The sequence below is a fragment of the Chiloscyllium plagiosum genome, chromosome 45 (genome assembly GCF_004010195.1).
Source record: "Chiloscyllium plagiosum isolate BGI_BamShark_2017 chromosome 45, ASM401019v2, whole genome shotgun sequence".
Classification (NCBI taxonomy): domain Eukaryota; kingdom Metazoa; phylum Chordata; class Chondrichthyes; order Orectolobiformes; family Hemiscylliidae; genus Chiloscyllium; species Chiloscyllium plagiosum.
Window position 1 is genome coordinate 3,616,026 of NC_057754.1, and position 13,273 is coordinate 3,629,298.

Genomic DNA, 13,273 nt, shown 5'->3' on the forward strand with positions numbered 1-13,273 from the left:
CCCCCCCACAACCACCCACACACCCACATACACATATAAGTTTGTGGGGTGAATTTGTACTTGCAGAATTACACAAAGATTCTGTAAATCCGTTTTTTAGTTTAGAATTAGATTCAAAACAAGCTTTGCGATTTACATACAAAAGAACTGAAACCAACATGGTCATTCTAAAAGATGAGAGACTTAACAAACAATCCAGATCTTTTTCAATATATTATTTCAGTAACATCACACTGTAAACATTTGCTATAAATTCTGTGTCTTATGATCTTATTCTCCACAATCACCTGATGAAGGAGCGTCGCTCCGAAAGCTAGTGTGCTTCCAAATAAACCTGTTGGACTATAACCTGTTGTTGTGTGATCGTTTAACTTTGTACACCCCAGTCTAACACCGGCATCTCCAAATCCTGTTACAGGGAGGATATTATCAAACTGGAGATGTTTACCAGGATGTTGTCAGGAAAAGAGGGTTTGAGTCATAAGGAGAGCCTGGGACTTTTTTCACTGGAGTGTAGGAGGTTGAGAGGTGACCTTATTGAGGCCATGAGGGACATAGATAAGATGAATAGAACATAGAACATTACAGCGCAGTACAGGCCCTTCGGCCCTCGATGTTGCGCCGACCTGTCATATGGAGGTTTATTTTCTCCTGATTGGGGGGTTTCAAGACTAGGCATATTTTTCAGGTGGGAAAGGCAAGATTTTAAAAAGACATAAGGGGCAATTTGTTTACACAGAATGATTCATGTGTGGAATGAACGTCCTGAGGAAGTGGTAGATATGGATACAGTTACAAAGTTTAAAAGACTTTTGGATAAGTTCATGAATAGGAAAGGGTTTGGAAGGATATGGGCCAGGAGCAGGCAGGTGGGACTAGTTTAGTTTGGGATTATGGACTGGTTGGACCCAAGGGTGTGTTTCCGTGCTGTAGGACTCTGTGACTGGATTAAGGCCCCTCATGGCCTTGAATTTCTCAATTACTTTTCCCCTCAAACTCCCCATGTTCAAAGGAGCACAACCCCTAAGCCTATCCACACTAACTGAAATCCCTGTTTTCCAGCACCCATCAATCTCTTCGATACTTCGGACTAGGATCACTACTCAATCCCACTCGTCTCGCCACACACACACATCTCTTTCTCTCTCTCCTACCCTCTCTTCCTCTCCCCCTCACAATCTCTTGTCATTTAAGGGCATTTAAATAGTCATTGGATGGACATATGGACGAAAATGGAATAGTGTAGGTTAGAAGGGCTTCAGATTGGTTTCAGAACAACATTGAGGGCCGAAGGGCCTGTACTGTGCAGTAATGTTCTCTGTTCTTCCACTCTCTCTCTCCTCTCTCTCTCTCCCACTCTTCCTCTGTTATGTCTGTCTGTCTCTGTCTCCCTGCCTCGCTCCGTCTCTCTCTCTCTCTCCCACTCTCTGCCCCTCCCCCTCCACCCCCAACTCCCCTCTCCCTCCACCCCCAACTCCCCTCTCCCTGCCTCTCTCCTACAGAAGTTCTTGCAGCTACGATCCAGTGGATACAAACAGACACAGAGTGAACTGTAACTGCCACACAGAGGGCTTTAGAGTGCCTGATATTTAGAACAGTTTGCGTTGAGATGGAAGTAAGGTGAAAGACAAGAGAAATGGAAGAGATACCAAAGGGACGGAGAGAGTGTGTGAGAGAGAGAGAGAGACCAAACTGGGAAGGAAAAGACCATGGTGAACAAGACACTACAGTGTGCTGCAACCACTCTGAGGTGCAGTGGAGTTCAGGATAAAAGGTTCACAAACAAGGTCCAGGACATACAGGCAACAAGACAAGCCAATCTCCCTAAAGGTCATCAGGAGTAAATGAAAATTCAATGTACTGTTGGACAACACATGATTATAGAAAGTACAGAGTGTGATAGGGCTGAGACATCTATCTTGTAAATGAAGGAGACTTACATTTTACATGGGATTCTGCGTGCAGTGAAATGATCCCAATGGTGTAACCTCTCTCATATTTTATATCTTATATTTAACACCGTGGCTGTCTACAACCAAGTTATGAATTCTTAAAACTTTCATTTCTATCACACATTTGTGCATCTTCTATCGCCATGATTTTTCAATCAACAAGATGATCATACATCCATTCATTCATCTGTCTGACTGTGTGTCTCTCTGTCTACCTACCTGTGTGTCTCTCTGTCTACCTACCTGTCTGTCTGTCTACCTACCTGTGTGTCTGTCTACCTACCTGTGTGTCTGTCTGTTTACCTACCTGTCTGTCTCTCTGTCTATCTACCTGTCTGTCTCTCTGTCTACCTACCTGTCTGTCTCTCTGTCGATCTACCTGTCTGTCTCTCTGTCTACCTACCTGTGTGTCTGTCTGTCTACCTACCTGTCTGTCTCTCTGTTGGTCTACCTGTCTGTCTTTCTGACTACCTACCTGTCTGTCTATCTGTCTACCTACCTGTCTGTCTCTCTGTCTGTCTATCTGTCTACCTACTTGCCTGTCTCTCTGTCTGTCTATCTGTCTGTCTCTCTGTCGGTCTACCTGCCTGTCTCTCTGTCTGTCTACCTGCCAGTCTCTCTGTCTACCTTCCAACCTGTCTGTCTGTCTACCCGTCTGTTTCTCTGTCTGTCTACCTACCTGTCTGTCTGTCTGTCGGTCTACCTGTCTGTCTATCTTTCTACCTACTTGCCTGTCTCTCTGTCTGTCTACCTGCCAGTCTCTCTGTCTACCTACCAACCTGTCTGTCTGTCCACCTGTCTGTCTCTCTGTCTGTCTACCTGCCTGCCTGTCTGTCTGTCTATCTGTCGGTCTACCTGTCTGTCTACCTGCCTGTCTCTCTGTCGGTCGACCTGTCTGTCTGTCTGTCCACCTGCTTGTCTCTCTGTCGGTCTACCTGCCTGTGTCTCTGTCTGTCTACCTGCCTGTCTCTCTGTCACCTACCTGTCTCTCTGTCGGTCTACCTGTCTGTCTCTCTGTCTTCCTACCTGTCTGTCTCTCTGTTGGTCTACCTGTCTGTCTGTCTACCTGCCTGCCTTACCTGCCTGTGTCTCTGTCTGTCTACCTGCCTGTCTCTCTGTCTACCTACCTACCTGTCTGTCTGTCTACCTACCTGTCTCTCTGTCGGTCTACCTGTCTGTCTCTCTGTCTTCCTACCTGTCTGTCTCTCTGTTGGTCTACCTGTCTGTCTGTCTACCTGCCTGCCTGTCTGTCTACCTGTCTGTCTCTCTGTCTGTCTCTCTGTCTGTCTACCTGCCTGTCTCTCTGTCGGTCTACCTGTCTGTCTCTCTCTGTCTGTCTACCTGTCTGTCTCTCTGTCTGTCTACCTGTCTGTCTCTCTGTCTGTCTGTCTGTCTACCTGTCTGTCTCTCTGTCTGTCTACCTGCCTGTCTCTCTGTCTGTCTACCTGTCTGTCTCTCTGTCGGTCGACCTGTCTGTCTACCTGCCTGTCTCTCTGTCGGTCTACCTGCCTGTCTCTCTATCTGTCTACACTCTCCGCCATCAAACACTCCCAAGACCAGGACAGCACGGGGTTAGATACAGAGTAAAGCTCTCTCTACACTGTCCCCCATCAATCACTCCCCAGGACAGGGACAGCACAGGGTTAGATATAGAGTAAAGCTCTCTCTACTCTGTCCACCCATCAAACACTCTCAGGATAGGGACAGCACGGGGTTAGATACAGAGTAAAGCTCCCTCTACACTGTCCCCCATCAAACACTCCCCAGGACAGGGACAGACGGGGTGAGATACAGAGTAAAGCTCCCTCTACACTGTCTCCCATCAAACACTCCCAGGGACAGGGACAGACGGGGTTAGATACAGGGTAAAGCTCTCTCTACACTGTTCCCCCATCAAACACTGCCCAGGACAGAATTGGAGTTCAGGAAAGTGGGAGGCCGAAAATTCCTGGGTAAGAATTAAACAAGAAGACGATACAAAATAATCTGAGTGGGTGTAAGAAGGCTGAAAGGGGTCTGCAATAAAGTGGATGAGATAGCAGCAGAAATCGATATAAGTATGTACGGTAGAATTGGGATGACAGAGACCAGGGAATGGGAACTGACTACCCAGGGGATTTCAGGTGTATAGGAGGGAGAAAGAGGAAGAGGGGTCGAGGGCAAGAGTGTTGCCTGTTAAAGAGGACATTGATGCAATTCCGATTGAGGAAGTTAGCTCTGGGGAAGTGGAATCTGTACATATAGAACCCCCCCGGGACAGAAAATGACAAACGGCAGGTTGTATAATGAGCCCAAAATGCAGTGGCAACTGTGGGAAAGACACAGTGACTCAGAGGTTAGCGCTGCTGCCTCATAACTCCAGGGACCCGGGTTCGATTCCAGCCTCGGGTGACTATCTGTGCGGAGCTTGCACATTCTCCCTGTGTCTGCGTGGGTTTCCTCCCACAGTCTGATGGTGTGTAGGTTAGGGTGGATTGGCCAGGGGAGATTGCCTGTAGTGTCCAGAGATGTGTAGGTTAGGGTGGATTGGCCAGGGGAGATTGCCTGTAGTGTCCAGGGATGTGTAGGTTAGGGTGTTTTGGCCATGGGAAATTGCCTGTAGTGTCCAGGGATGTGTAGATTAGGGTGTTTTGGCCATGGGAAATTGCCTGTAGTATTCAGGGATATGAAGGTTCGGGTGGATTGGTCAGGGGGGATTGCCACATAGTGTCCAGCGGTGGGCTAGCTGCTCCCACACCGGAGGGATTGTATTAAAGAGACAGCTATAATTATGGGAACCATTATAGGTTGAGCAAGTCAAATCAGTCCCGAGACTGTGAATGGAGTGTGTGTGGGATGGGAAACTGATGGAGTTAAGGGTCCGTAAATCCCTGGTTATCGTCATTCCAGAGTAGTTCAGGAAGTGGAATACATCTTTCAAGACGGTATTGACCCTGGAACAATTCTTATGGAGCAGAGGGTAACAGATGTAACTCGACTAGTTACAAGAAAGAAAGAAGGTGGAGAGTAAACAAGGAATTACGGATCAGTTAGAATCCCCACAGTGTGGAAACAGGCCGTTCGGCCCCTTGGGTCCACACCAACACTCTGAAGGGTGTCCCACCCCCTACCCTATTCCTAAACCACACTATTGGTTAATATACCACAGTCAACCCACCCTAACCTGCACATCCCTGGGCACTATGGGACAATTTAGCACGGCCAATCCACCCTAACCCGCACATCCCTGGACACTATGGGACAATTTAGTACGACCAATCCACCCTAACCTGCACATCCTTCATCATTATGGGACAATTTTGCATGGCCAATCCACCCTAAACTGCACATCCCTGGGCACTATGGGACAATTTAGCACTGCCAACCCACCTAAACCTACACATTCCCGGACACTATGGGACACTTCAGCATGGCCAATCCACCCTAAACTGCACATCCCTGGGCGCCATGGGACATTTTAGCACGACCAATCCGCCCTAACCTGCACATCCCTGGACACTATGGGACAATTTAGCACGGCCAATCCACCCTAACCTGCACATCCCTGGACACTATGGGACAATTTAGGACTGCCAATCCTCTCTAACCTGCACGTTCCCGGATACTATGGGACAATTTAGCGTGGCCAATCCACCCTAACCTGCACATCCCTGGGCACTATGGGACAATTTAGCACTGCCAATCCACCCTAACGTGCACATCCCTGGGCCCTATGGGACAATTTAGCACTGCCAATCCACCCTAACCTGCACATCCCTGGGCACTATGGGACAATTTAGCACGGCCAATCCACCCTAACGTGCACATCCCTGGACACTATGGGACAATTTAGCATGGCCAATCCACCCTAACCTGCACATCCCTGGACACTATGGGACAATTTAGCACGGCCAATCCACCCTAACTTGCACATCCCTGGGCACTACGGGACAATTTAGCACGACCAAACCACCCTAACCTGCACATCCCTGGGCACTATGGGACAATTTTGCATGGCCAATCCACCCTAACTTGCACATCCCTGGGCACTATGGGACAATTTAGCACGGCCAATCCACCCTGACCTGCACATGCCTGGGCACTATGGGACAATTTAGCACGGCCAATCCACCCTAACCTGCACATCCCTGCAAACTATGGGACAATTTAGCACGGCCAATCCACCACAACCTGCACATCACTGGGCACTATGGGACAATTTAGCACGGCCAATCCACCCTAACCTGCACATCCCTGGGCACTATGGGACAATTTAGCACAGCCAATCCACCCTAACCTGCGCATCTTTGGACTGTGGGAGGAAACCGGAGCTCCTGGTGGAAACCTACACAGACACGGGGGAGATTTTGCAAACTCCACACAGACAGTCGCCCGAGTGTGAGATCGAACCCTGGCACCATGAGGCAGCAGTGCTAACCACTGAGCCATTCCCCAGTCAACCTGACATCAGTATTCAGGGAAATGCAAGAGTCCGTTATAAAAGTTTTATTGAGCAGATGGAAAAGAGCGGCAGGATTCGGCAGGATCAGCATGGATTTATCCGTCGGGAAATCATGTCTGACAAGTCGACTGGCACTTTCCGAAGGTGTAACTGGTGGCATTGATAAGGGAGAGCCAACGGATGTTGCTTTCTTAGACTTTGAGAAGGTTTTTAATACGATCCCACACAGGAACTTAGCAGGTAAAAGGATATGTGATTGGGATAGTGTACTGACCCAGATAGAGACCTGGCAAACAGGCAGGACACAAAGAGCAGGAATAGAGAGCCAGCCAGTGACTAGTGGGGGACCACAGGGATCAGTCCCCAGCTTAGACACAATATATATTAATGATTGCGACGAGGGAACGAAATGTGATATCGCTACGTTTGCAGACGACACAAAGCTGGGGTGGGAGGCTGAGGGCACAGAACTGTTTCAGTGGGATTCAGAGAGTGGGTAAGTGTACGGCAGATACAGGATAATGGGGATCAGTGTGAGGGTATTCACTTTGCGGGTAAATGCAGGAAGGCAGATTATTGGTGATTGGGAACGGGGGAGGCGCAGTGAAACCTATGTGTCCTTGTACACCAGTCGCTGAAGGGAAGCCTTACAGGGGCAGCAGACGGGGAAGGAGGTGAATGGCACATTGGCCTTCACAGCAACAGAGACAGAGTACAGGAGCAGGGATGTCTTGCTGCCATTGGACAGGGTGAGACTGCCCCCTGGGGTACTGTCTGCAGTTTGGGGGTCTCTGTATCTGAGGAAGGATGTTCCAGTGATGGAAGGAGTGCAGGGAAGGTTTCCCAGACTGATTCCCGGGATGGCAGGACTGACAAGACGAAGAGAGACTGGATCGGTTAGGATTATATTCACTGGGATTTAGAAGAATGAGGAATATCTCATAGCAACCTACAAAAATTACTTACAGTGTGGAAACAGGCCCTTCGGCCCAACAAGTCCACACCGACCCTCCGAAGAGCAACCCACCCAGAGCCATTCCCCTACATTTACCCCTTCACCAAACACTACGGGCAATTTAGCATGGCCAATTCACCCTAACCTGCACATTTTTGGACTGTGGGAGGAAACCGGAGCACCCGGAGGAAACCCCACGCAGACACGGGAAGAATGTGCAAACTCCACACAGTCGGTCGCCTGAGGCGGGAATTGAACCCAGGTCCCTGGTGCTGTGAGGCAGCAGTGCTAACCACTGAACCACTGTGCCGCCCACAATTCTAACAGGACCAGACAGGATCAACACAGGAAGGATGTTCCCGGTGACCCAGGGATTCCAGAACCGGGGGGTGTGTCACAGTCTAAGGATGACAGGGTGGGGCTGTTTCATACTGAGCTGGGGAGAAATGTCTTCCCCCAGAGAGTTGTGGGGGGAGCCTGTGGGATTCTCTGTCACAGAAAGAGGTTGGGGCTGAAACAGCGAACATTTTCAGGAAGGATTTGGATCTCGTTCTCAGGGCTAAAGGATTCAAAGGGTACAGGGAGGAGAAAGCAGGAACAGGAGACTGTGTGAGGTTTGGTCAGATGGACACGATCGTATTGAAGGGAGAGGCGGACTCAAAGAGCTGAATGGCCTACTCCTATTTTCCGTGACAGTGTAGAGGGAGCTTTACTCTGTATCTAACCCCGTGCTGTCCCTGTCCTGGGAAGTGTTTGATGAGAAACAGTGTAGAGGGAGCTTTACTCTGTATCTAACCCCGTGCTGTCCTTGGAGTGTTTGATGGGGGACAGTGTAGAGGGAGCTTTACTCTGTATCTAACCCCGTGCTGTCCCTGTCCTGAGAGTGTTTGACGGGGGACAGTATAGAGGCAGCTTTACTCTGTATCTAACCCACCCATTCTGGGAGTGCTTGATGGGGGATAGTGTACAAGAAGCTTTACTCTGTATCTAACTTGCCCGTCCTGGGAGTGTTGAGTGGCGGACAGCATATAGGGAACACCCCCATTCTGTGAGTGTTTGCTGGGGGAGAGTGAAGAGGCAGCTTTATTCTGTATTTAACCCCCCTATTCCGGAGGTGTTGGATGGAGGACAGCATAGAGGGAGCTTTACTCTGTATCTAACCCTCCTATTCTGGGAGTGTTGGATGGAGGACAGCATAGAGGGAGCTTTACTCTGTATCTAACCCCCCCTCCCATCCTGGGAGTGTTGGATGGGGACGGTGGAGTTTGACCTACCTTTATCCACATTCAAGTTGGGGACAGTGGTTGTTCTTAGCTCCATTTCAGCTCGCCAGTGCGGGAGGGTGGTGTCTACACCAACAGGTTGGAGGTTAGCCTTCTGTGTCAGCGATACGCACAGTCACTGCTGGCTCCTGGGGTCCGTGAGCTATTGTCTTCACTGAGGCCTAGGTCCCAGTCACAATGAGTGGGACGGGAGGGGACAGTGGGGTGGGGTGGGGTGGGGTGGGGTGGGGAGGAGGGGTCAACCTTTATGGTGTCAGTCCATTGTGACCTCCTGGCCTAACTCTCCCTGCCTGGGTGGCTTGCGTGTGTCACTGGGGGTGGGGATGGTTACTCTTCCCTACACCAATTTCCACGCTCCCTACCCCATTCAATTTCAAGATTCCTGCTCTAGGAAGCGATATCATTAAAACCGGAAAGGATACAGAAGAGATTTACCAGGACGTTGCCGGGACTGGAGAGTTTTGAGTTATGAGGAGAGGCTGTGAATTCTTTTTTTTCCGACACTGGAGTGAGACATGACCTTGTAGAGATTTATAAAATCACGAGGGGCCCAAAAAAACAAGGGTAGGAGACAAGCCTAGTGATATTATCGCGGGGCTGTTGCTCCCAGGTAATATGCTGGGGACCCAGGTTCAAATCCTGCTAAGGCAGATGGTGGAATTTGAATTCAACAATTATTTTAAAAATCTGGAATTAAGAGTCTAATTAAGTAAATCAGGAAAACCAAAGGAAGAGGTAGATGAATTCCAACATTTAAAAGACATTTGGACAGGTGCATAAAGAGGAACGCTTTGGAGGGATAGAGGCCAAATGTAGGCAAGTGGGACTAATTTAGTTTGGGAAATTTGGACTGGTTCGGTCTGTTTCCATGATATATGATTCGGACTAGCAGCAGACATAGGCCATTTGGCCCCCTCGGTGCCTGCTATCCACCCCGTTGAGCGAGATTCCGGCTGTCCTACACCGAACTCCTTCTTGGTGATCTCAGACGGACTGAACTCCACCAGGGCACCGAATTCTGAAGGTGCACCAGCCTCCGAGCGAGACAGAGGCCTGGGCTCCAGAACTCTGCAGCCTCGGCTCGGGCAGGGCAGCCCATCAGATCAGTGCTCATCTTTTTCCAGAACCCTCCAAAAGCCCCGGATGCTGCCTGACCTGCTGTGCTTTTCCAGCACCACTCTAATCCAAACTCTGATCTTCAGCATCTGCAGTCCTCACTTTTGCCTTTTCAGTTGGCTGCAGACTATTCTCAGAAACATACAGACATCGGCCGTTCTGCCCCTCGATGTAGATCGTAGCTGATCTCTTTACTCCTGTCCGCTGAATCTTCAACCCCTTTGCTCATCGCGAATCCTAAGAGCATTTTGAGACTACCTCTTGCAGCTTTGATTCAGCCACACTTATGAGAATTGTGGCCACCACCTTACGAGGCTTTGGAAAGGGTGCAGAAGAGGTTTACCAGGCTTCTGTCCGGATTAAAGGGTATGAGCTACAAGGAAAAGCTAGAAAAACTCAGGTTCTTTTCTCTGGAGGCTGAGGGCAGACTTGAGAGAGGTCTATAAAAGTAGGAGATGCATAGATAGGGCTGACGGTCAGAATTCCACCTCTATCCTCCCCTCACCCCGAGTTGAAATGTCTAAAATCAGGGCACACACATTTAAGGTGAGAGGGGAAAGTTCAAAGGTGGTGCTCAAGGCAAGTTTTGTTTTAACAGTGGTAGGAGGCTGCCACTAACTAAAAAACTTTTCCTCAACATTTGATTGCCCAAAGTGCAGCACCTCACACTTCCTAGAGGCATGGCACTCATCCACAGATTCTATCAACAAACACATCGACCTGGACCCAATATACCAGCCACTGCAGCGGACAGCTGGAACTGACAACGGGAAGCGGCAGGTACAAATAACTATAAATGCCGGAGGAAAGATCACAGAAGCGCTTCACAGGAGGCTCCCAAGCACTGAGGATGTCACCTAGACAGGGGATGAAACGTCTGCAACACAAATTCCCAGCTCGGCGAACAGAGCCACAACGACGAGCACTCGAGCTACAAATCTTCTCACAAACTTTGAGCACCTCACACTTGCTCAGATTAAACTCCATCTGCCGTTTCTCCGTCCACATCAGCAACTGACCTATTCCACACTAACCCCCGACTCCACTGATCATTGTATTATCTACATTTTGTGTTATGTATATCACAAATTGCTGAGGTCCCAGCGATGCTCTGTAGTAAGTCACGGTCCACCAGCCTGAAAGACTCCCTTCCCACCATGACCCTCTCTTCCTTCTATAGGCAAGTCAATTCTGAATCCACAAAGCCAAGTCACCGAGGATCCGACACATCCTAAACTCCTGTCTGAGCCTACCACGGGAGACCTTGTTGAAAGCCTTACTCAAACCCAAATCCACTGCTTCACCCTCATTGATGACCTTTTGTCACCTCGCTGGACATGATCAGTCCTGAACAAAACTATGCTGACTGTCCCTAATTAGGCTATGCTTTTCCAAACGCACGCAAGTCGGAATTCTGTCCAATAGCTTCTCCCACCGTTGACGAGAGACTCGCCGGTCTACACTTTCCTGGATTATCCCTAATCCTTTCTTGAATAGAGGAACATTAGCTACTTGCCAGTCCTCTGGGACCGCTTCAGTGACTAATAAGGAGACAAAGATCTTAGTCAAGGTCCCAGCAACTTCCCTCTTCCAAATCCACAGGGAATAACTAGCGGTATTCCACAGGCTGCCACTCTGGGGGCAAAATCTAAAATACAAAATCAAACGCAGCTCGAATACAAATTTAGCTGGGAAGAAACTGTTCTTGAACCTGTTGGTCTCCACCATCTTGCAGAAGCCTACAGGCTCCCGCCACTGTGGGAGACCAGCAAGATCTCCATTTATCAGCTGACCTCCACTGAAATGTACAACACCCCTTCATCCTCAGGAGGCTGAGGAAGTTTGGCGTGTCCATAAGGACTCTCAGCTTTTATAGATGCACCATAGAAAGCGTTCTATCCGGATGCATCCCTGCCCAGTACGGAAACTGCTCTGCCCAGGACCGTGAGAAACTCCAGGGAGCTGTGAACACAGCCCAGTCCATCACACAAACCAACCTTTAACTCCATCGACACTTCCCACTGCCTCAGGAAGGCAGCTGACATCAAAGACCCTGCCCACCCTGGTTATAATCTCTCCCAGCCTCTTGTGTCAAAAGCTCAAACACAGACTGACAGATTTAAGACCAGACTTCTCAAATTGTAAACCTAATGTTGATCTCACTCTCTATGCACCTTTTCAGCAGGAGTAATATTGTATTGCTTGCTCTGTTCTATCATCCTATGTATGGTATGCCTGTAGTGCTCACAAAACAGAGCTTTGCAGTGTCCCTAATCACACGTGACATTAGTAAATCAAGACAGCTAAGCTGCATTTACAGCTTCCTGGTTTGTATTAATAAGGTCATTTCTTGTGAAATAAAAGCAGCCCAGGACATCAGCAGATGAGAAATTTTAATAGGTTTTATTATATAAAATTTAATAACACGCTTCCAAACGACACCGCGCGGGGCACTAGGGGATATCAGAGCAGAGGAGAAGCAGCTCAGCGTTAAGAACAGATAAAATGGCTCACAGAAGGACAGAGAAACCAAACAGAAACAATCCAGCACTCCTTCCTCCCAGCATTGAAAAGCACGGCAGTTCTCACGCATGCAGAAAGGGAAAAAGCCCAGCTGATTCTCCGCCGAGGGAGTTGATAGCTAGGTATTGAACAGTGTACACGACTATGGACAGCTCTGGGAGGGAGCAGTGGTGGGGACACAGCTGTTCACTAGGCAGAGAGGGAGGAGGGGGAAAAGAGACAGGGCACGCCACTCCACCTAAACACACCCCTCTCCTCCACACAGTGAGGCACACATGCTGAACTCTGCCTGATCCGGTGGAGGACCTGTGCTCGGAACAGGAGGGGGGGGGGGCGCAAAGCAGAAGGGGCAGGCACTTTTAAAAAGTGGTCATGCCAGGAGAGAGGTCAGTGTATTGACAGGGGGCTGCAGCACAGCATTCCCTGCAGGTCAGTCATTCCCTCATTGGGAGCTTGTCCATAGCAATCTCTCCCCCCCTCCCCCCCCACCCCTCCTCACTGCCACCAGAGTGTCTCACGCAGAGAGGTGGTACCTGATTCACCACGTCACTGGGGACAAGAGAGGGGAAAAGAGAGAGAGAGAGAGAGAACTAAAGGGGGAAAGAGAGAGAGGGAGAACTAAAGGAAGGAGAGAGCTAAAGAGAGAGAGTGAGGGAGTACAATGAAATTACATGGCGGGGGTGGGGTGGGGTGCTGGGTACAGAGCTATAAGTTAATGTCATTTTAAATCAATAAAAGTATAAAGGGAGAGGGGGAGCGGAGGCCAGGAGGTTTACAGGAAGGCATCACACCATTCCCGCAGACAAGTGTGACAGTCGTTGCACTGCTTGGAGTTGGCCTGGCACGTGTCCTTCAGCCACTCTTTGAAGAGATCCTCGTTCTTCTTCAGGACTAGGAACTGTCCCAGCACCACGTACGCCTGCAGGGAGGGAGGGGGGGGGGGGGTTGCAAACAGATATCATTGTAACACAAGGCAGGACAGGAATGGCAAATTCCTCCCCCC

The 13,273-nt window shown here is 49.4% G+C and overlaps 2 protein-coding genes across 2 annotated transcripts in view; both read right to left on the bottom strand.

Annotated features, from left to right (window-relative positions):
- LOC122543834 (barrier-to-autointegration factor A-like) overlaps positions 1-9,412 on the bottom strand; it is a 15,421-nt gene extending 6,009 nt beyond the window's left edge. The window contains exon 1 of the mRNA XM_043682647.1: positions 8,623-9,412. Coding sequence (XP_043538582.1) covers positions 8,623-8,668 — 46 coding nt within the window. The 5' untranslated portion in view covers positions 8,669-9,412. The remainder of the gene's footprint in view (positions 1-8,622) is intronic.
- A 3,338-nt stretch (positions 9,413-12,750) lies between these two features.
- banf1 (BAF nuclear assembly factor 1) overlaps positions 12,751-13,273 on the bottom strand; it is a 4,340-nt gene continuing 3,817 nt past the window's right edge. The window contains exon 2 of the mRNA XM_043682648.1: positions 12,751-13,189. Coding sequence (XP_043538583.1) covers positions 13,043-13,189 — 147 coding nt within the window. The 3' untranslated portion in view covers positions 12,751-13,042. The remainder of the gene's footprint in view (positions 13,190-13,273) is intronic.